The following is a 24,043-nucleotide window of genomic DNA, read 5'->3' as shown; positions in this document are numbered from 1 at the left end:
CTCCTTCCTATTCCCATTCAGTTTTCTCCAGAGGTCTATCATATCTAACTTTTCTAAAAATCTATTCATCTCATTAGCTTCTTTTTTATTTTATGATAGATTTACCTAGTTCTGAGAGGGGAAAGTTGAGGTCCCCCACTAGCATATACATACACATGTATACATATATGTATATACATACACATGTTTATGTTTAGTACTGATGTTACTTCATCATCCATACCTTTTAGCAAAATGTAGTTTCCATGATTATCTCTTTTAATTAGATCTATTTTTGCTTTTGATTTGTCTGAGATTATCATTACTCTCCCTGCCTTTTTCACCTCAGCTGAAGCATAATCTGCTCCAGTTCCTTATTTTAACTCTGTATGTGTGTGTCTATTTCAAGTGTGTTTACTGTAAATAATTTATTGTTGGATTCTGGTTTCTAATCCATTCTGATATCCACTTCTGTTTTATGAATGAGTTCATCTCATTTCATAATTATGATTACTAACTGTATATTTTCCTTCATCCTATTTTTTCTGTTTATTCTCCTCTGTTTCTTTTCACCCTCTCCCTTCTCAAAAATCTATTTGCTTTTCACCACTGCCTCCTTTAACCTGCCACCCCTTTTATGACCACCCCCTCCCTTTTCTTATCCTCTTCTCTTCCTATTTCTCTGTTGGGTAAGATAGATTTCTATAACTAACTCTATGTGTGTGTGTATACACACACACACACACACACACACACACACACACACACACACATCCTTCCAGAATATCACATTCCAAGCCCTCCACTCCTTTAATGTGGAAGCTGCCACATTTTGTGTGATCCTGACTGTGGCTCCATGATATCTGAACAGTTTCTAGCTGCTTGAAATATTTTCTCCCTGACCTAGAAGCTCTGGAATTTGGCTATAATATTCCTGGAGGTTTTCATTTTGAGATCTCTTTCAGGAGGTGATTGGTGGATACTTCCAATTTACCCTCTGATTCTAGGATATCAATGCAGTTTTCTTTGAAGAGTTCTTAAAATATGGTGTCTAGGCTCTTTTTTAAGTGAGGCAATCGGGGTTAAGTGACTTGCCCAAGGTCACATAGCTAGTACGCATCAAGTGTTTGGTCTGAGGCCATATTTGAACTCAGGTCCTCCTGACTTCAGGGCCAGTGCTCTATGCACTGCGCCACCTAGCTGCCACTAGGCTTTTTTTTTTTTATCATGGCTTTCAGGTAGTGTGATAATTCTTAAATTATTTCTTCTTAAACTATTTTCCAGATCAGTTGTTTTTCTAAAGAGATAGTTCAAATTTTTCTATTTTTTAAAAAAATCTTTTTGACTTCGTTTTGTTTCCTGGTGAATCATTAGCTTCCAGTTCCCCAATTCTAATTTTTAAAGAATTATTTTCTTCAGTGAGCTTTGGTACCTTTTTCCATTTGGACAATTCTGTGTTTTAAGGGATATTTTCTTCAGCATCTTTTGTGCTTCTTTTACTAAGCTATTGATTCTCTTTTCATTATTTTCTAGTATCACTCCCATTTCTTTGCCCAATTTTTCTTCTACCACTCATATCTCTTTGTTAGGTTCTTCCCTGGAATTCTTGATGGATTTATGTCCAATTTGCATTTTTTTTTTTTAGGCTTTGCTTGTAGCTCCTTTCATGGTGTTGCCTTCTTCTGAGTTTCTGTCTTGATCTTCCCTGTCACCACAGTCGTTTTTTATAGTCAGGCACTTTTGTTGTTGTTTGCTTCTTTTTCCAGCCTCTTTCTTGACTTTGAATTTTATGTTAAAATTCAGCTCTGCTCAGCTGGGGGTGGGTAGATACTATCCCAAGCTTTAGACTTTTTGGCACTGCTATTTTCAGAGTTAGTTCTGAGGATCTGTAAGTTTTTCAATCTTCCAAAAAGGTGTGATCCAGGGAGAGGTGTGGTCACTGTTCTCCTGGTCTGTGTTCTAATTTTTATCCAGGAAGGGCCCCTGCCCCTGCAGCCACAAGGGCTAGTGCTTCTCTCTGCCCTGGAACTGCAACTCAGAACTGCATGTGGGCAATGGAATTGTCCAACAGTGCCTGGTTCTGCACCCAGTGTCAGCACAGGCATCCCCTGTAATCTCTTTCTGACCAGCTGCCCAATCCTCTTACTGTCTCTGTGCTGAGAGCCCCCAAAGCTGCTGCCGTCCCAGCTGCCTCAAGACCCTCCACTGGCACTGCTGCCACAGGTGCACCCTACCCTGGTGTCACAGACCTCTCCTCACCTCCTAAATTGTCCTGGTTCAGAAAAATGTCTCACCTTGACCTTTTGTTGGCTCTGCCACTCCAGAATTCAATTTGACCTGTTATTTTAAAGTTATCTGGAGGGGAATTCTGGGACTGTTTGGCTGATTTGATGCCTCTACTCCACTATCTTGGCTTTGCCCCTCACCCAATTTTTTTAAATGTAAATGTATATTGGGTACAGGATAACATTTATTTGATCTCACAGATAATTCAGGAAACACATACAGGACTTGTAGTAGCCCATAAATATTGGATACAATATTTCCAGGGAGGAAGAGGACTTCCTTCTCCCATATATGGTCCCCCAGACTCACAATATTTCTATCTCAGACCATCTTTGTGAGAACACAATGAGAGAATAAAATACAATACAGTCTTTAAGTAGATTTGGTTGCAAGACTGATCTTCTTAAAATCGGCAACACCTGAGAAGCTATTGGGATTTACTCAGGAGATGTGGTCAGAGGGAGCTGCTGTTTCTGTCATCCAGTGTTTGTGTCAGAAGCACATCCACGCAGGTTTAATGCTAGAGTATTAGATGTTTCTCCAAAATGCCAGTCCATCCCCCCCCCCACAACTGTATGGATACACCCTGTCCAGAACTGTTTGGGTATTCACAATTCTCTTTGGAAACATGGGCAACAAGGCCAAATAAATGACTAGTAAACCTCAAAGATTTTTATTGTCCTGGTACAGTTTAGAGTAAACCCTAGTCCCATGATTTCTATGTCCTCAATTTTCTCCAAACCCATTTCCTTCACAGGACCTGAAAGCCTATAAATTTAGGATCAGCTCCGGGGGTCAGAACCCTCATGCCAGTCCCACTTGGGTGAGTCATCACCATCCCAATAACAGCTACTGTTTGTACAGTGCTTTAAAATTTTCAAAGTGTTTCATGTGTATTATCCCGTGGGATACCCAAAACAAGCCAGTACAATAGGTGCTATTATTAATTATCACCACTTTAAAGATGAGGAAATTGAGGCAGAAGTTAAGTGACTAGCCAAGGGTCCCACAGCTAAGAACTGAATAAAGTAAGATTCAAACTCAGATCTGCCCGATTCCAAGTCCGGTTCTGGATTCACTGTGCTATCCAGTCAACTCCACTTGGAACCTTGGAGTCTCAGAGGTGCTATTACTGGCATACCAGATCCAACAGACCTGTCAAGCGGGAAAGTCTTTGAGCATTGGCCTGGTGATGGACAGTATGTCTGCTGTCCAGGAACCAGAGGAGCTAAGCTTGGAAACATTCATCATTAAGCTGACTGAAAGGTGATAAATTTTTAGGTCATTAGAATAATTCTCAAAGACTATCTACTAAATCATATCAATCAAACAATAAGCATTTATTAAGCATCTACTGCTTGCCAAGCACTCTTCTAGGCACCAGGGAAACAGTCTCCACCTTCAAGGGGTCTACACTTTATCCGGGCAAATGTATCCATATATAAGTAAATGCAAAAAAAAAAAATCCCTTTTTTGGGGGAGTGCAAGATGGAGGAAGGTATTAGAGTCTATGGGGAAATCTGGAAAAGCCTTAGGTAGGAGGTGGTACTTGAAAGGAGCCAGGAATCCTAAGTATAGGTGAGGAGAGTATTCCTGGCATGGCAGACAGTCAGGGAGATGAGAGATGGTACATTGTGCATGGTGAATGGCAAGCAGGCCAGTTTGTTGAGAATGAAGAGTGTATAAAGGATAACAACGTGTTGTATGCTAGGGGAGGTTGTGTGACACCAATAACCCCACAGCTCGTTGAAATCTACCCCAGGACCCAGCTTTTCTGATTGTTGAGTGAGAGCAAACTCTGGCCAACCGCCCTGGGGCCAGCCTTCACACCTGGAACTCCTAAAACTTCCAAGTTTAACCTGGTCTTGGCCATGCCCAAAGGCAGCAGAGACAGTTGGGAGAGGGGAATGACCTGCTAGAATCCCAAGCTTGATCCTTGATGGGACCGACCTAATGTGAAAAAGAAGGCAGAAGTCCTTGAGGGGAGCAAGTGGAAGGGGGAGGGGGTCAGTTATTCCTTCTTTTACCCCAACTGATGGAATGGCTGCAGAGATAGACCCTGGCTTCCAGGGTTTCCATTTCCTTGGGCTTCCATTGCAATGAGGGAGCTGGCATTCATTGGCATTGGGAGCTCCCCCGTGAAAAAATACCCTCTCCATTGCAGGTCTCCACATTCTCTGAAACTTACATCATTTTAGAGTTTCTTGGAGCACCTAGAGGTTAAATGACTCACCCAGGATCATGCAGTCAGTAGGCGTCAGAGGTAGGATTTGAATCCAGGTCTTCCTGATTTCAAGACCAGCTGTTTTAGCCACTACTCCATGCTGCCTCTCTGTTGTACTTCAAATCCAAAAACTGTATGATTGAGTGAAGGAAGGGACCTTTAAGATAACTGTATGGGGCAGCTAGGTGGCGCAGTGGATAGAGCACCGGCCCTGAAGTCAAGAGGACCTGAGTTCAAATCCGGCCTCAGACACATAACACTCAATAGCTGTGTGACCCTGGGCAAGTCATTTAACCCCAACTGCCTCACCAAAAAAAAAAAAATAATAATAAGATAACTGTACCAGTGATGAGACTGAAGTCCAATAAAACAAAGCAAATGAAGGTCTCACAGCTAATCCATCTGTGGTGGAGCCAGGAAGGGGGGGGGGGGAAAGCAATTCCCCTAATTCCCAGCAAAGCACTCTCTCTAATACTAAAACAAAGGGGCTTCAAAGCTCTCATATGAGATATGGTTAACCAGGAGATGGTGAGGCAGAAATCTATCTCCTTCATATTTTAATGGTGAATGAAAATGGTTTGCATCTGGGGGGAAAAAAGTTTTTCTAGCTTCTTCTAGATATTCAGATACAAGGAAAACCCTAGAAGAATGTTATTCATCTAGTCACCTGGTTTCATCATCAGAACAAGGGAATAAAATTAACAAGGGAATAAAATTGGTATCAACTGGTAAATGGTCAAAGGATTTGAACAGGTAGTTTTCAAAGAAAGAAATCTCAGCTATCACTGATCAACAATCCAAATCACTAATAACTAAAGAAATGCAAATTAAATTTATCCTAAATTTAATAATATCTAATAATAGATAGCATTCATCTAGTGCTTTAAGGTTTGCAAAGTGCATTTTATATGTTATCTCATTTGATCTTCACAACAATTCCGTGAAATGGGTTTTTTTTATTAAGCCCATTTTCCAGATGATGAAACCAAGGCTTGAGAGAGATAAGGTGATGTGACTTGCCCAGGATCACACAGAAAGTAAATATCTGAGTCAGATTTTAACTCAGGTCTTCCTGACTCCAAGTTAGCGTTCTCTCCATTATACCAAGGCTCAAACTCACTTTTCCATTTCATACTCCACACGTTGGCAAAGTTGACCCCAAAAAAGAAAATGTCGAATTTTGGAAGGGCTTTGGGGAAACTGGTAGATTCCAAAAGCCCTAGCTTCCCAGAGTCTTACTCTTTCTTCTCTGTTGCTTTCTTTTGGTGGGTCTCTGCTCTTGGTCTGATTTCTTCAGCGATGGTGTCCAGGGAGAGAATGTGTGGTAAGAATATATTGTAGAGGCAGTTGGTACAGCAGTGGATAAAGCCCCAGGCTTGTAAGGTAATAATACTTGAAATATCTACATCACACGGATCCTGGTAAGATCCTTGCCACAGAAATGTGTTAGATTATTAGACCTGTGTAATATGGTAAAGAACTGGACATTAGAAATGGCCCTATGGACAGGATGAGAAAAGGAAAGGGGAGTCTTGCTATGAGCCCTAGAGGAAGAGTAGCAGCTCCTATTGTGAAGGGGATTTTTAGGTCTGAGATCTAGTCTGGGCTGTCTCTGACATTGATGGGGTGGGGTGAATTCCCTCAAGTCAGCCAGGCACATCCCCAGAATGCCAGGTCACCAGGCAGCATGCTTTTCTACCCCCACTGACCCCTCCAGGAACATATAGCTTTCACCAAGGACACAAGGGAAGTGTCCCCACTGTTCTATGAAAAAAGCCCTATATCAGACACAGTTCACATTCATTTCCATGATATAGAAGAGGGGCAAAGTATGGTCAGACACGGTCCCTGTTCTCTCCATAGAGTAGGAGTGTAAGCAAGTAAGACTGAGATCTAGGAAGAGTTTGGAATTTAAATATCTACTCAGGGGCAGCTAGGTATTGAAGTGGATAGAGCACCAGACCTGAAGTCAGGAGGACCTGATTTTAAGTCTGGCCTCAGACCAAACACTTGACACTCAATGGCTGTGTGACCCTGGGCAAGTCACTTAACCCCAACTGCCAAAGAAAGAAAGAAAAAAGAAAAAATATCTACTCAGTAGATAAAATTCTGGGTCTAGAGTTAGAAAAAACTGAGTTCAAATCCAGCCTCAGATACTAGCTGTGTGACCCTGGGCAAGTCACAACATCTGTTTGCTTCCATTTTCTCGACTGTAAAATAGGGATAATAATATTGCCTACCACCCAGGCTTGTTGTGACCATCAAATGAGATAATATTTGTACTTAGCTTAATATTTGTACTTGTGCTCAGTGTAGTGTTTGACACACAGAAGAGTAAATATTTATGAAGCACTTGCTCCAAGTCAGGCACTATACTAAGTGCTGGGGATATAAAGAGGCAAAAGATAGTCCCTGTCCTCAAGGAGTTTACAATTTCACGGAGGAGACAACATGTAAACAAACATATATAAAGCAAGCTATACACAGAATAAATAGGAAATAATTAATGGAGGGAAGGCACTAGACTTAAGCTTGATAAATGCTCATTCTTTCCCCCCCCCCATGAAAGTCCAAAAGATCCTTCTTTGAAAAGGAAAATTGTTGGGTCTAATACTTTCTGTGTGCCCTAGGAGATGGGGTTCCATAGCAGACCTAAATTAGTTCTGCCCTTGAATCTGTGGCTGAAATAGTCACATGATCTCTCCATGACCCAGGCAGCTAAGACTGGTGGCTGAGCAGTTTCTGATTAGCAATGTTATAAAAGGAATTTTCTCTCCTGACCTCCCCTTACACAGGTAAAACCACAGGTTCAAAAAAAAAAATCCTGCTAAGTTACTTCCTACAACAAAGATATATATATATATATAGATAGATAGATATTTTTTTTCTTTTGGGCTGTATTAGTTCAGCAGAGTTAGATTAAAAGATCCGCTAAGTGCAGGTACCATGCCTTAATTACCTTTCTCCCCCAGGCTCAGGACCTGTCACATTGTAGATACCTTATCATAGCTGACATCTAAACATACACAGCTTTAAGGTCTGCAAAGAGTTTTACATTTATTATCATGTTTGATAAAAACATGTTGAAGAAATGAGTGAGAAAGATGGGGAGTTGAGGGATGAGCTTTGGCAATATAGGGTAGTATAATCAGCCCTGAATTTGTAGTAGAGAGGGCATGGATTCAAATCCTGGTCCTACGACTTACTATCTCTATGACCTTGAGGAAGCCCCTTCTCTGGATCTGAGTTTCCTGAACTGTAAAATGAGAGGTTAGGCTGTGTAAGAACCACTTCAGCTCTAAATTCTACCATCCTTAGTTTTTTTTAGGTCCATCCCTTTTTCATCCCAATCTAACCTTAGGCATTTTCTTTCTGGGGCTCAGTTTCCCCATTTGTAAAACAGAATTAATGTTCTCTGGCCTGGCACTTTCTTACCTTTCCAGTCTTCTTCACATTATTTTCTCCCTGGCATCCTATAGCTTGGTATTTTATGTTCCAGCAATGCTGACCTACTTGTAGTTCCCGGAACACGACACTCCATCTTTCATCTCCATACCTCTGAATTGACTGCATCCCACGCCTACAACACTCTACCCATATATGTTTGCTTCTAAGTTTCTTTGGCTCTCTTCAAGACTCTGATCTTCCTCAGGAGGCCTTTCCCCACCTTCCAACCCCAACTGTTAATGCCTTGCCCTCTGAGATGACCTTCCATCTACTCAGCCTATACCTTTCATGTACCTAGTTTATTAACTTATTTTCCACTAGAATAGAAGACCCTTGACATACATTTTTGGACACGGCCAACGTGGGTATTTGTTTGGCTGGACTATGCATCCATGTTATGTGCTTAAAAGAATTGTTGGGAGGAGGGGCACAGGGAAGGAAAGCAAATAAGTGATTGGCTTTTTTTTAAATGGAAGCTCCTTGACGGCAGAATTGGTTTTGCTTATTGCAACCCCAGTGCTTACACAGTGTCTAGCACGTAGCAGACACTTCCTAAACGCTAATTCCTTCCCCCTTGCCTATAAGACTGTGAGCTCCTGAAGAACAGGACCATCTCTTCCCTCTCTTTGTGTGCCCAGCACTTAGCTCAGAGCCAAGTACACAGTAGGCACTTCATGAATGCCTATTTCCTTGCCTCTCCCCTAACAGACTGAACTCCTGGAGAGCAGGATTGTCTGTCTCCTAACTCTCTTTGTTCCCCCAGCACTTAACTCAGAGCCAGGCACACAGTAGGCACTTCACTAATGCTTGTTTGAGCTCCTGGAGGGCAGGATTGTCCCCATCACTCAGCTCAGTGCCTGGCACACAGTGGGCACTTCATGAATGCCTATTTCCTTCCCTTCCCCTCTAAGTCTGTGAGCTCCTGGAGGACAGACCATCTCCTGCCTCTCTTTGCGTCCCCGCGCTCAGCTCAGCGTCCGGCACACAGTGGGCGCCTCCCAAGCACGGATGAGGACTCGTTCTCCTCGGGAAGGCGCCCTGCTCTCCAGGGCGGCTCTCGGAGGACGCGCCCGTGCCCGGGGGCCACAAGCCACCCAGACTTGGCGGACTCCCCGCTTCCAGTCCCTGGGACTACTCCACCCTCACCTAGGCGACTTCTCTCCCTCTCAGAGGCCGGGCCGCCCAGCCAGCCCCGGCCGGTCCCGCCCGAGAGGGCCCCGTCCCTTCCCCCGGCCTTCCACCAATCCGAAGGCGGTACCCCGGCTCCGGTTCCTCGGGCCGGGCGCGGCGGCCAATGGGAGCGCGGGAGCAGGCGGCATGCAAATGAGCAGGTGTGCCGAGGCGGCGGCTGGCTGGAGCGGGCCGGCCCCGCCAGGGGTTGTAAGCCGAGCGGCAGCGGGGCTGGAGAGCACACGGGCCCGGGCTGCTGCGCTTCCTCTGCGGCCATGGCCTCCGCTCCGCCGCCGCCGCCGCTCTTCTCGGCCGCCGAAGTGCAGAGGCGCTGCGCGGACGGCGCCTGCTGGGTGCGGCGCGGCGCCCGCCTCTACGACCTCACGGGCTTCGTGCGTCGCCACCCGGGGGGCGAGCAGCTGCTGCGGGCGCGCGCCGGCCGCGACGTGAGCGCCGACCTGGACGGGCCGCCGCACCGGCACTCGGACAACGCGCGCCGCTGGCTGGAGCAGTACTACGTGGGCGAGCTGCGCGGCCCCACGCAGGTACGGTGCACGCGCGCAGCCCGCCGGCCCCCCGCCCGCTGCCCTGCGCGCCTGCCCCGGGCCCCCGGCTCCCCCGACGCTGCTGCCTGTCCCCGCACTCGCGGACCCCTCCGCCTCGGTGATGCGGTCCCAGGAGCCCCCGCGGTCCCAGGAGCCCCCGCGGTCCCAGGAGCCCCCTCTGTCCCTGTCACCCGTGCTCTGCCACACCGTGCCCACCTGCGGGCGTCCCCACCTGTCTGTCACCTCTGTACTTACCTGTGCCCCCATTCACCTTGTCCTGCTCTGACGCACTATCTTTCCACTCACTGACCATTTCTGCCTGCCTGTCCTGTCCACCTCTGCGATTTTAGCCCGGGGAGCTCGTGTGTGTAGTGTGCTACTTCCACCTCTACTGTCTGCCATGCCCACCCATCTGTCACCTCAACTGTACCCTGTTCACCTGTCCATCTCCCTCCAACTCTGCTGTCTCCCCACTCACTGACCACTTCTATCTGCCTGTCCCCTCCACACCATCACTATCTCAGATCCTCCAAGCTCATGCTTTCTGTCATCCCTGCCTGTCATCCCCTCTGCTTACCTGTCCCCCACTTACTCATCTTCACTGAGCTATCTCCCTCCTATTCAGCTGCCTCCCCACTCATTGACCACTTGTTCACCCCCCCCATCCCCATGATTCCAGGGAACTAACCTATATCCCACTCTCTTATCTCCTTCCTGCATAACTCTCTCCACATTTCATCTACCTCTCCTTTTCACCTGTCCTCCCCTCTGTAATTCCAGCAAACTCAGGCATGAGTCTGTCTCTCACTCACCTGTCTTCCCTTTCCTGTCCCCATTTTCCCCTCTTCTAAGCCCCTCTTCCTGTCTCACCTGCCATGCTCCCAGCTCACCTGCCTCCTGCTTACCTGTCTCCCACTCATCAATTTCCCCTTCCCCTGAAACTCTCTTGTCCATCTGCCACCCTCACCTGTCATGTTCCCAGCTCACCTATCCCCTTATCTGTCCTTTTCCCTTCTCACCTGTCTTCCCCCATCTGTCCATGTCTCCCCCCACACTCCTATTTGAGTCTGGACTCCCCATTCCTGACCATCTACTTCTGCTGGGGTACAGCTAGTTCATGTGTACCCCAGCAGGTTCACTTGTGATTCCCCCTACCCCCAACTGTTCCACCTTCCTCTGTGCTTCTGTTAACCTCAAAACAAAATTCTCTATTGTTCCTAAATTAACAATGCAAATGCTTTCTCCAAGAGCCTTTCACTCATCTTTATCCCTAGTCCTTCAATCCTTTTCTTCCCCTCTCTAGAAAACCATCCCTTCCTCACTCTGTCCCGCAATGATTTCTCTCCATCTGACTCTTCCCTGTTCCATTTCTTCTCTGGGTCATTTTTCCTTCCTGTGCCTTTTCTCTGCATTTCTTTCTGTATGGCTCCGAGTTACCAAACCCCATTTCTGGTCCTAAGATTTCACACCTCAACTCTTCTCTATCCCACCTCCCACCTCCGAATAGCCTTTCCTTTCCTCGTGTGCCTACCACACCCCACCAAAAGTAAGTGATTTAGCCATCAGTGACAAGTCTTGTTCCTTCTCTCCCTGTCACTTTGGGCTCCCCTCAACTTGCTGTCAGCAAAGATTTCTGTCCTTTGCCTGCCATGGATTTCCTGGTAGACAATCCCTGTTGCTACCTTGGGCTTTGTCTCACCTCCTTTAAATCCTGTGATCCCCGTGACTCCATGGACATTAGACACAGGGTATATTTCTGCTGGTCTAGCAAAAGTGAGACAACATGGGAGGGTTTTGGGGTATTTTTTGTTACAAACTGTAAAAGAGTTTTATAAACATGAGCTGCTCGTATTATCCCACCAAGTCTCTCCATTATCAGATTATTGTAGCTGCCCCCAACAAATACTTTGAAATCTTTGGGAGTTAAGTGATGATACCTTGTGGCTCTGGCCACAATCTTCTTATGGGGCCAGAGGTTAAATCTCCATTAGGCTTTCTTGCCTAATTCTCAGGTGGTTTCGGGTGAGTAATGTATCCTCAGGAATTGTTTGATAATTGGGCCAGGCTGAAGATGCAATCTGTATTCACAGTCATGAATTAAGTAGGAAAGGTTAGGATCTAACCTCCAAAGCTCTGTGGCTCAAGTTCCTTCAAAGCAGAAACTTCTCATTCTCTCTCCCAGAACTATTAAGTACAATGGGTTGCCACAGTATGTACTCAAAAATGTCTGCTGAATAAGCAAATGTATGTGGAATTCTTCTGAGCCTCTAGTTCGAAAGAGAGGGCTAAGTAGAAGGATTTCCTTTTTTCTGGGGGGGGGATGAAGAAACAGGGGGCCATGAGTGTCATGACCTTCAGGTGGTCTATCATGCCTCACAGTCCCTCCCTCAGTTCTCAAGTTCCAGTGACAGTGGTGTCCTTGGTCCTGAGCATTCCATCAGTACCCCAGTCTGCTGACAGTCCTAACATAAACCCATCTTCTCTCACTGCTCATCTCTTCTCCCTAGTTTTCCCCCGCTCACAAATATGAACAAAGTCTACATCCCCTACCTTGGATGAGTGACTTACCTTAGTCAGGTTGAACAACTGTTATTCTTGTCCTCTGAAGGCTGGTTCCAGGGTAGAGGTGAGAGTTTGAGTGAGAACTTGAACCCTGCCTCCCTCCCCAGCATAAACTTGGCCTGAAATCAACTCAGGTACTGCCCCCTGGAAGAGATGTGACTGCTGATAGACACTCATTGTTCCACATTCCAGTTACCTGTTGCCTTAAATGTTTTGTTTTTTAAGATTTTTGTTATAAACTTATTAAGTTTAGTTTAAGAGAGTTAAAAAAAATTCCTGTTTTATAAACTTAACCTAGACCACTCTCTTAGACCTAAGCAAATATAACAAATAATAATAAAGAAATAATCTAACCAAAAATGGAGTAAATCTTCAAAGGAAACTCAAATGTGCAATAATTATATATATATATATGTATATATATATATATAGTGTATATGTATGTATATATATATGTCTTTAAAAATAAGAAAAAGTATTTTCAGTATCCTCTTCTTCATCTGTGCTCTAAAAGATGCCTTTCCATTTTTTTAAAGGTGGTTATGGCCAGAGTATGTGCACTTTTCTTGTTCTGCTGACCTCTCTTTGCATATCTTCATATAGGTTTTTCCTTGTAGCTTCCTATTTATCGTTTACATAGGTTGTTCCAAAAGTCTTCATGTAGTTTTAAACTATTAAAACTTAAACTTTGGTGTCCCAAAAATCTATGCAGTTTGGCAGTTTGCATAAAGACTTCTAGGACACCAGAGTTTAAGTTTTAACGGCTTAAAACTGCACAAAGACATTTGGAATCCTGTTGTTAATATAGTATACCTTAACTTGTTCAACCGTTTCCCAAACCTTGGACATATTAGTTGTTTCTAATCTTTTTTAAAAATTTTGTTTAACCGCAGCATTCATATAATCCCAAATACTTCAAAACACATAACAAACCACTTCCCTCCAAAAGTACCATCCCCCCAAACTTCAGCATTAAAAAGTATGCATGACTGGAACTGAAATGTGAAACATGCTGCCTGTCATTTTAGTTATAAAAGGAAAGGAAAGGCGTGGTGCTTTCATTTTAGCAAATTAGTACCAAGATGGCCCATTTTCTCTAACGAGAATCTTGTGGCAGTTTATAATTCTTTTCCTTTATGTACTTCCTGTGTCTATGGTTATTTTGACTTGACTTTCTTTATTTGTTTTTTCCAGTTTTTCATTATTACAAATGAAGCTGCCATGTAGTGTGTAACTCTTCGTTGACCTCAAGGACTACAGCACATCAATGCTGTCCATGGGGTTTTCTTGGGAAAGATACTGGGGTGGTTTGCCATTTCCTTCTCTTGTGGATTAAGGAAAACAGAGGTTAAATGACTTGCCCAGGGTCACACAGTTAGTAAGTGTCTGAGGCCACATTTGAACTCAGATCTTCCTGACTCCAGGCCTAACACTGTCTATCCATGGAGCCATCTAGCTGCCTCTATACCTCTATAACTCCAATTTTCCTTTTAATTATATCTTTAGGATATAGAACCAGCAAAGGGATCATTGGGTCAATTTAAGTAATTCTTAAATGCATGAACTTAGTAAACCTCATAAGAAATAAGCAGAATATTGTCTTTAATCCTAAATGAAAAAAATGTAGTTTGAATTATTTCCATTTTTGGTGAATATATATATATGTATGTACAGATATATATGTTTCATATATGTGTATTAATATATATGATACATTTGTGTATATATGTATTAATATATGATACATACATATATGTATCTATTAAATATTGTTTTGTTAAAATAGGACAATTTATTTGCTCTGTGTGCCTTTCCACACACTCATCTGGGTACTTATAAAACTTTGTTGACCTTGTTTCTTTATGTGTGTTGTGTATGTCATCTGTGTTCACTATTCTTCTTAATTGACTGACTTTGATTTTCATTACTTATTAAAAGTCTTTCCATGTAACCTGTCATCTTTACTCAGTTTCTTATCACCTTCAAGTCTGCCCTTGACCTAGGGAGGTATGCCCAACTCAGGGCCTCTTCTGTCCCCAGTCCACAGGAAGGTGTATTTATTTGTCCTGTGCTTTAAAAATCATCAAGTGCATTGGGGTAGTTTTAAATGGAAAGGTCAGAAAAGAAATTCTGGATAGTATATCATAAAACTAATGATAGCTAGCATTTTTATTTGGTTTTACAAGCATTATCTCACTTAAACCTCATGATAAACCCCATGAGGTAGATAGCAAGACTACCTATCTCTAACTCTATAGTCAGAAAGTTTGCTTTTTGAAGACTGTGATCACTCAATCAACAAGCATCATGGAGCACCCACCTTGTGCTGAGCCTGGAGAATGCAAAGGTACAAGTGAAACAACCCCTGCCCTCGTGGAGCTTACATTCTAATAGACATGGGCATATAGCCGAGTATATATGAATATGTATATTAAAATATCCATGAAATATATAGTACAGAATATATGAAATAAATAACAGGGAATTCGAGGAGGGAGGGTAAAAGGCAGCTGGGGGTGGGGAGAGAGAGTAGAAACCAAGAAAAGCTTCCTGTAGAAAATGGCCCCTAAATGAAGTCACGAAGGACTTCCAAGAGGATCATGTGAAGAGGGATGGAGAACATTAAATTTGAAGGTCCCTGAGAAGGCAGATGGAGCGCTGGGTGTGCACAATAGCAGATAGGCCAGTAGGACTGGATTCTAGAGTGTTAGAGAGGATCTCCCTCTCCCTCTGCCTCTCCTCTCACCCCCTTCTCTCTCTTCCTTCCCTCTCTCCTCTCTCTCTCTCTCTCTCTCTCTCTCTCTCTCTCTCTCTCTCTCTCTCTCTCTCTCTCTCTCTCTCTCTCTTCCTTCCTCTCCCTTTTCACTATCCCTCTCCCTCTCTCACTCCCTCTTTCTCTTCCTCTCCTCCATCAGAATTCTCCTAAGACATATGCTGTCCCTTTTCAGCAGTTAACTGAGCAAGCTTAGCAATGCAGGGGACAGAAAACGTGTTTTTGTTTAGGTGTTATGAGAAGAGCAACCCTCTCTATTCCTATCCCTTATTTCTGGGGCAGCAATGCTGGGACCTGCTATTTAAACCAATAGGCTGGCAGCTCCATAGTCCCTCTAGTCAGGGCAATGGGAAGTAAAGATTGCTCAAGGTGACGGTGAAAGTTGTCCGGGGGGGGGAGGGGCTTTAATAAAGTCTTGTTATTTTAGGCTGAAGTCCAGTTGATGAGTGGGATCCAATATCTCAAAGATGCCTTTCCCACAAGGTGCCCCAAATTAAGCCCACTTTCTTATCTTGGAATTTGGAGGTCTTAGGGTAGAGGTGGGAGTATCATTTATAACTTCCTGGGACCCCCCCTCTTCCCATTCCCCCACTTTCTCCCACTCCCACTTCCCCCCCTCCCCCCCCCATACACAAGGAACAAGTCAGACAAGTTTGAGCCAGTAAGTTGTGGGGTAGCTGGACGAGTTCTGTTTTATCGACTAGTTGAAGAAGGACTGAAACTGTGTCTGTTCCATTGGCAGTGAAATTGCTGACCGAAGATTTCCTTCTTCTTCTTCTTCTTCTTCTTCTTCTTCTTCTTCTTCTTCTTCTTCTTCTTCTTCTTCTTCTTCTTCTTCTTCTTCTTCTTCTTCTTCTTCTTCTTCTTTCTTCTTCTTCTTCTTCTTCTTCTTCACAATTAGGGCTAAGTGACTTGCCCAGAGTCACACAGCTAGTAAGTGTCAAGTGTTTGGTCTGAGGCCAGATTTGATGACCAAGAATTTCTATGGCACTTTTGAGATATATCTGCCCTCAAGGTCCTGGATGAGAACTGGGCTGCTACTACATTTTTGAAGAAAGCTTGAAGGAACTGGCATTCTCAGTCTAGGGAGAAGAAAGGGGTTAATGGAGGATAGTTATGTCCAACATGGTGCCTAGCCACCTTTCACTGAAGATCAAAAGAGATGGGCTTAAGCTAGGGCATGAGGGTAAGATGTGAGGAACAACTCAGGTTGTGCTCTGTGTTAGGTCAGCTTCTGAAGGCAGCTGTGATAAAGAGGCCAACTGTGTACAAATCCTAGCTCTCTGACTTACTGCCTAAATGACTTTGAACAAGTCTCTAAATCTCTAGGTCTCTGTTTCCTCGATTTTTAAAATGAAGAGGTTAGGGGCGGCTAGGTGGTGCAGTAGGTAGAGCTCTGGCCTTGAAGTCGGGAGGATCTGAGTTCAAATCCAGACTCAGACAATTGATGCTTACTAGCTGTGTGACCCTGGGCAGGTCACTTAACTCCGATTGCCTCACCAAAAGCAAAAATAAAACAAAATGAAATGAAAAGGTTGGATTCAGTGATCAGCTAGGTATCTTCTAGCTCTAAATCTTTGGTCCATTGGGCTCGTAGGACTCCACAAACCAGAAGGAATAGATTATTATCCTACCTCGACTACATATGTGGTGGTCTTTTGATTGTACTTTCACAAATTCCTCTTAGTTTTAGGATTCCAGTTGGACACTTTGTAGGGTGGCCAGTCTTGCCACACCCCAAGCCATCACCTTATCAGTCTTCTCACAGAGATCATGGCACTCCAGCCTCAACCTTCTCCTTCCAGTGGCAGTCCTGATGATCTGGTCTCCAGCCTTTCATGCTCAAGAGTGTTTTCAAGTTTAAGTGACCTCACTTGGATTTATAAACCTGACCCTGGCATCCCTGATGCATTCAAAGACTGAACCATAGGTCTCTGTTCCTCTTCCCCTCTCTCAACCTCCCAGACCTTTTGGTGGTCCTGGAGTTCGGCTATCCCTCAGGGTCAGCCTTGCAGAAGGTATGTCCTGAAGGAACTATTAGTGTCTTTTAATTTAGCCTTTGAATGGCTTCCCAGATGAGAACTTCTGTCTCTTGGGCTGCTCTCTGGAGAGATCTATGCTCTAAATACCTTCCTCAGAGATAATCATTTCCTTTCTGTTTTGTTTTGTTTTTTAACACTGGACTTGTGATATTTTTCTCATCTGTGTGGGTAGTTTCAGGTGAGGAGACTTACTCTACCCATCAGCATCTGTCCTGCAACCTTTAACCTTAGAGAGTTACCTAAGACACTGGGAGGTTAAGTGACTTGCCCAGGGCTACTGTACCAGTATGTGTATGAGATGAAACTTGAACATAGATCTTCCTGACTTTGAGGCCAGCTCTCTATCCGTTGGTCATTCTGCCTTTCTTGCAAAAAAAAAAGTTACAGAATCACAGAATTGGCGTCAGAGCTAGAAGCAACCTTAGCTGTCATCAATTCTATCCTCATTTTTTTTTTACAGAAAAGGAAACTGATGTAAAAGATGGCATTTCAAAAGGATGACTCACAGTCATTGTTGGTCCCACTTTTCTGTGTGCCTTCCTTTCCTCAATATACCAGTTTAGGGGACAGGGCCCCACCTTTTCTGAACTGTCCAGGAGACCCCCGACCGGGGACTTTATGAAGGACTAGCTCAGTCATGGGCCTTTTTTGTGTTACCTACCCATGAAGAAAGCAAGACTGGTTGTCATAGGAGGTGTGGAGCTGAGAAAAGCCCTTCCTGAAATAGAGTTCTTATCTCAGATCTAGGTGTCTGAGGATTCTGACATGCCTAAAGCCACAGAGATGCCTAGTGGCTGATGAGACCCACACTCAGCTCCTCTACCTTCAAGCCCAATGTTCTTTACCCTGCACAATGCTTCAATCCAGAGCATGTCCGTCCACAGGACTTAGCACAAAGCAAGAGGACTGTTTCACCACCTCCCTCCGTGATCCATTCCAAGGGTTAACTCTCACTGCTGTGAAACCTTACCATCTAACGTGAAATCTCTCATGTTGCCTGCAGTGGGGACGGATCTGAAATTTAGTGGTTAAGCCTTCTAAGAATTTTTCTGATTGAAACTATATGTTGTAATGGAAACAGCATTCATCTGTTTAATAAGGATTTACTAAGGATCTCCTGCATGGCGGTAGATAGAGCACTGGGTTCATAGCAAGACCTGAGTTCTAATCTTTCCTGAAATACTACTAAGAATGTGACCCAGTGACCCTAAAACAGTCATTTATGTCCTCCCTACGTGTTTCCTCATCTGAAAAACCAGGATATTAGCTCCACGTACCTCACAGAGTTGCTGTGAGGAGCAAATGAGAAACCACAGAAAAAGTGCTTTGCAAACCTCAGAGCACTATACAAATGTCAGCTGTTATTATTTTTAGGCCTATGTGCCAGGCACTGTGCTGGGGATACAGAAACAAGAAACAAAACAGAGCCTTGGATTCAGAGTCAGAGGGCTTGCATTTAAATGCCAACTGTCATTCATTGACAAGCTGTGTGGCCTTACAGTGAATTGATTCTTTCTGGGCATCAGTGCCATGTGTAAAATGAGGGGGTTAGGAGTGTGTGTGTGTGTGTGTGTGTGTGTGTGTGTGTGTGTGTGTATGACAGAGACAGAGATGCAGAGACAGACAAACAGACAGACAGAGATGAGAAGTAGCCAGGCCTAGTGAATAAATGAATGAGGCATTTAGTAAATACTTCAGATGTGCAAAGCGTTGTGCTAGCTACTGATCTTACAAAGAGCAAAGTAAGACAGCTGCTGCTCTCAAGAGCTCCCATTCGAAGCGGGCAGACTGCAGATAATAGGGAAGGTTTTGACAGCAAATCAGATGGAAAAGTCCCATGGCCCATTGGGTTCAATGGCAAAGCAGTCTAGTAGATCCAGAGTTAGGAGTTTTTGGGTTCAACTCCCAAAGCTGACACACACTAGGTAAGTCTCTTAAAATCGCAGTGCCTCCAGGAAACTTTCTAAGACAGAGGCCCTTAACCTGTGGATACATTTCAGGGGTTCTGTGAACTTGGATGGGGAAAAACTACTGTATCTTTATTTTTACTCACCTTTGGTATCATGCATTTAAAAACATGATTTTGAGGAGTCCACAGGCTATATATCACCAAAAGTGTACAGTATACAAAAATGGTTAAGAATCCCTGCTTTAAGACTAAGTTGTAGCATAGGTGTCAGTCTGCGTTGGTGGAGGGTTACCTATACCAATGAGGCAGCTAGGTGGCTCAGTGATAGAGTGTTGGGCCTGGAGTCAGGAGAATCTGAGTTCAAATCCAGCCTCAGACACTCACTAGGTGTGTGACCCTGGGCAAGTTACTTTATCTATGTTTGCCTTAATCCACTGGAGAAGGAAATGGGAAACCCCTCCAGTATCTTTGCCAAGAAAACACCAAATAGGGTCACAAAGATTCAGACATAATTGAATGATTAAACAACAAAATACCAATGAAAGTTTAGGGTGGGACAAAAAAAATGCAATCATAGATTTCAAATGGAAAGGGACCTTCAAGGTCATCTAATCCAACCCTCTCGAAAATGAGGAAAGGGAAACCTGGAGAGGTGAGGTGATTTGCCCAAGGTCACGGAGATCGTAAACAGCAGTGCTGTGATTTAAATCTAGACTCTTGACTTTATGTCCTCTGCTCTTGCCACGAGTCCAGAGAGTGCCTTAAGGTTTACAAAAGACTTTCCTCAGAACTACCTGGTTATGTGGAGAGTCCAAATATTGTTATCTCCATTTTTCAGAAGAGAAAACTTTGCCCATGGTCACATAGCTACTAGTGGTTAGATATGGTGAGATATGGAACTGGACCTCAATGTTTCCAGTTCTCTCCACTGCTCTGTGTTGCCTGAGGCTATGGGTTTTGGAAAAAGAGGGACCTCAGCTGTTCTGGCCAAAGGAGCTAAAAATGTTTCAAGTGCCTCTGAGCTTAGGACCCAAGTACTGAAAAATGGGGGCTTAGGGGAGTAAGTAGCAGGGAGTCCCATGGAGGGGAGGGCCCTGCTGCCAGCTCAGGAATACCCAACACATCAGTGTTAACCAGACAGAGCCTAGTGCCCCATCCTGCTGCTGTACAGCAGAAAGTGGCTTCTTATGCCTGGGGAACCTGCCAAACAGCTCTGGCTGCCTGAGCAAAGTGGAAAGTAGAGATAAGGAACGTGCCAAGTCCAGGGGAAGGAACTTATTTCTATGTGCCCCAAAGGGTCTTCCCTGAGTGTGACATGTGCTTAGCCAAACACATGACCCTCTAATCCCACCCAACTCTGGCTGTTGATGGTACATGAAGAGCCCTGAGCACAGGCTTGGGGGGGGGGGTAAGTGGAGTCAATCAGTCAACCACTAAATATTTGTTAAGTCAAGTCAACAGACATTGATTAAGTGCCTACTTAATGTGCCTGTGCCAGGCTCAGGATGTCAAGCAAGAGGGAAAAAACCCTGCCCTTAGGAGCTTACAATCTAATGGGGGGGGGAAGAGTGAAGGGGAAGAAAAAACAAACAACCATTTGCAAACAAGATATACACAGGATAAAAAGGAGATTATCGTAGAAGGGAAGGGGTTAAGGGGGTCTAGGAAAGGCTTTTTTTTTTTAGGTGAGGCAATTGGGGTTAAGTGACTTGCCCAGGGTCACATAGCTAGTGTCAAGTGTCTAGGGTCGAATTCGAACGCGTGTCCTCCTGACTTCAATGCTGGAGCTCTATCCACTGCGCCACCTAGCTGCCCCTCCAGGAAAGGCTTCTTGCAGAAGATAGTATTTTATCTGGGTTCTGAAAGAGGTCAGGAAATCAGAAGATGGAGATGAAGAGGGAAAGCATTCCAGGCTTGGAAGACAGCCACTGAAAATTCCCATAGTCAGGAGATGAGTGATTTGTGCAAGGAGCAGCAGGGAGGTCGGTGTTATTGGATCAGAGAGTCTCTTGTGGAGTGTGAGGTGTGAGAATCTGGAAAGGTGGCAGGGATAGAGGGTGGGGGCAAGTTTTGAAGAGCTTCGAATGCCAACCAGAGGATTTTTGGTTTGATCCTGGAGAGAAGAAGGAGCCACTGGAATTCAGTGAGTAGGGGGATGACTTGGTTAGAGCTTCGCTTTAGGAAGATGACTTTGATAGCTCAGTGGGGGAAACCTGGGAAACTAGCCCGAAGGCTAATGCAAAAGCCATAGGGAAGTTTGATTATCTACTATTTAACTGGCTCAGTGCTAAGCACCAGGGATTCAAGTACAAAGACTGATCACTAAACCCAAGGAGCCTGCATTTTGACGGCAGCCTTGATGAAAGAGACGTTGTCAAACTAAGAGAACCCAGCGGGTGAGATGGAACAGCACCTGTGGTACCAGGTGCCTGGACAAAGGAGTCCCTCACTATGGCTCGCTCTCTTCATCCTTTCCCCAGACTACAAAAATGCAGATTCTTTCCCAAGCTCACAATTATTGCCCTCTGGGGGCTTCTTCCTTATCTTCCACTGTTCCAACAGTCCAAGTAGAAGTGGCTAGAGACCCCAAATGAAGGAACCAAAAAAGCTCTACCCAGACCCTGCAGAAATTTTAATTCCCTGGAAACTGCTGTAGAAACTCTAGGTATTCTACCCAAGACATCCTGAGGCTAGGATAAGTGAGTCTCCTCCCTGACCACTCCTTCCCAACTACAGGTTTTACCAAAGGGGGCTGAACACATTCGATTTCAAGTCTATCCGGCAAATATTTATTAAGTACCTACTATGTGCTGTTCACTGGGTATACCGAGACAAAATCCCTGACATAAAGGAGTTTACGTCCTCCTGCGACGATATAATATGGGTCTAGGTGGAGAAATATGAGATAATTTCAGAAGGGGAGAGCAGAACGACAGAAGGAAAGAGGAAAGGCCTCATGTGGGAGGTGGTATCTAGACTGAGTCTTGAAGGAAGCTAGGGATGCTAAAAGGCAAAAAATAAGGAGGGAATACATTGTAGCCATGGAATATCATCTGGAGGAAAGAGCGGAGATAGGAGATGGACAGCCAGGAGGTCAGTTTGGCTGGAAGGGAAGTAATATGAAATTAATCTAGAAAGATAGGCTGGAGCCAGACTATGGAGGGTTATAAATGACCTATAGAAGAACTTGTATTTTGTCCTGGAGGCAAAAGAGAAAATCTGAAGATTCTAGAGCAAGAGAGGGACATAGTCCAACCTGTGCTTTAGGAAAATATATTTTGGCAACTATGTCGTGGATAGACCAGAGAGCAGAGAGGGCAATTTAAGAGGCTGTTGCAATAATCTAGGGCGGCAGTTGTGAAACTGTTTGATCTCAAAACTGCTTTACACCCTTAAAATTATTAAGGGTACTCCCCAAAAGAGATATTATGTGGGTTCTGATTAAATATTTACTATTTTCAAAATTAAAATATCATAGTATTATTATGAAAATTGTTTGGGTCCCCAGACCTCAGTTTGAGAACTCAGTCTGGGGAAGGGGGGAACCCTAAGCAAGAGCGGTGCCCATATGAGTGAAGGGGACATATATGAGCAGAGATGTGGAAAGAGAATCAACAAAACATGGCAACTGGTGGAATATTGTAAGGTGAGGGAGAGAAGAGTTGAGGATGACTAGAGAGAAGATGGTTTGGGGGAGAGGGAAAGATAATGAATTCCATTTGGGGCACCTTGAGTTTAAGATGCCAGTGGATCATCCAACAGGTAGTTGGTGACCTGGATCTGGAGTTCATAAGAGAGATTAGATCAGAATATGTACATCTGGGAACCATCGACCAAGAGATGATTGAACCCAAGAGAGGTGATAAGATCACCAGTCCACAAACATTTGTAATTAAGTACTTCCTATGGACCAGGCACTGTGCTAAGCACTGGGAATTCAAAGACAAAATCAAAAACCTCAAAGACCTCACAATCTCATTTCTCTAAGAGAAAGAGGAAAGACGGAAAAGAGAAGAAGGTCCAATACAGGGCCTTGGATCACACCAAGATTTAGGATGGGATCTGGATGATGCTGGATGAATGATCCAGTGAAGGAGACTTAGAAGGAAGAGTTAGACAAGGAGGAGGAGAACCTGGAGGACAAGAGTGTCTGGAAAGCCAAAAGAGGATTTGGCTGGGGAGCAAGTGGGATGACTGGTCAACTGGGTCAAACAGCAGAGAGGGGCTGAGAGAGATTTGGCTGTCAGAAAAATCATCCATCAAGAGATCTTTCCTTGATGCCCTCTTGACTGTGACTTTTACCAAAGGAGACCGAGCACATTGAATTTCAAGTCAATTCAGTAAATATTTATTAAGTATCTACTATATGCTAGGCAGGGCATCTAGGTGGCACATTGCGTAGAGTGCTGGGCCTGGAGTCAGGAAGACTCACCTTCCCTGAGTTCAGATCTGGCCTCAGACACTTACTGGCTATGTGACCCTGGGCAAGTCACTTAATTAACCCTGTTTGCCTCAATTTCCTTATATGTCAAATGAGCTGGAGAAGGAAATAGCAAACCACTTCAGTATCTCTGCCAAGAAAACCCCAAAACAAAGAGTCTTTCATGACTGAAAAGGACTGAGCAATAATGTGCTAGGCACTGGAGATACTGAGACAAAATCCCTGACATAAAAGAGTTTGTATCCTCCTGAGAGGATATAACAGGTGTCCAGGTAGAAAAATACGAAATATTTTTTAAGAGAGGGAGGGTATTAATAATACAAGGAAAGAGGAAAGGCCCCATGTTCAAGGTGGTATCTGAACTGAGCAAGAGAGGACTATTGACAGGATTGAAGTCACATTCCTAGAGACTGAGAAGGAGGTGAAGAAATGGGGGCTTTCTTGAGGGATTTGACTCTGAAGGAGGAGAAAGATATAGGATAATAGTTTGAAGGGAAGGCAGGATCTTTTCAGGATTGAGGGAGCCTGGAGCATGCTTGTAGGAAGGCTGCTGATGCAAGATGGAAGATGAGTAAGATGGGAAAGAATGAGATCAAGGTCCCAAAGAGAAGGGTTGTCTGATAGAATGTAGGTTTCTTGAAGCTGGAAACTGATTTGTTTTTGAC

The 24,043-nt window shown here is 44.3% G+C and overlaps 1 protein-coding gene across 1 annotated transcript in view; it reads left to right on the top strand.

Annotated features, from left to right (window-relative positions):
- Positions 1-9,314: 9,314 nt before the first annotated feature.
- The window catches only part of FA2H (fatty acid 2-hydroxylase), an 86,489-nt gene continuing 71,760 nt past the window's right edge, over positions 9,315-24,043 (top strand). Inside the window, exon 1 of the mRNA XM_020963742.2 lies at positions 9,315-9,651. Coding sequence (XP_020819401.1) covers positions 9,382-9,651 — 270 coding nt within the window. The 5' untranslated portion in view covers positions 9,315-9,381. The remainder of the gene's footprint in view (positions 9,652-24,043) is intronic.

Source organism: Phascolarctos cinereus, unplaced genomic scaffold (genome assembly GCF_003287225.1).
Source record: "Phascolarctos cinereus isolate Bilbo 61053 unplaced genomic scaffold, phaCin_HiC Scaffold_2;HRSCAF=192, whole genome shotgun sequence".
Classification (NCBI taxonomy): Eukaryota; Metazoa; Chordata; class Mammalia; order Diprotodontia; family Phascolarctidae; genus Phascolarctos; species Phascolarctos cinereus.
This window is presented reverse-complemented; position numbering and strand designations above follow the sequence as displayed.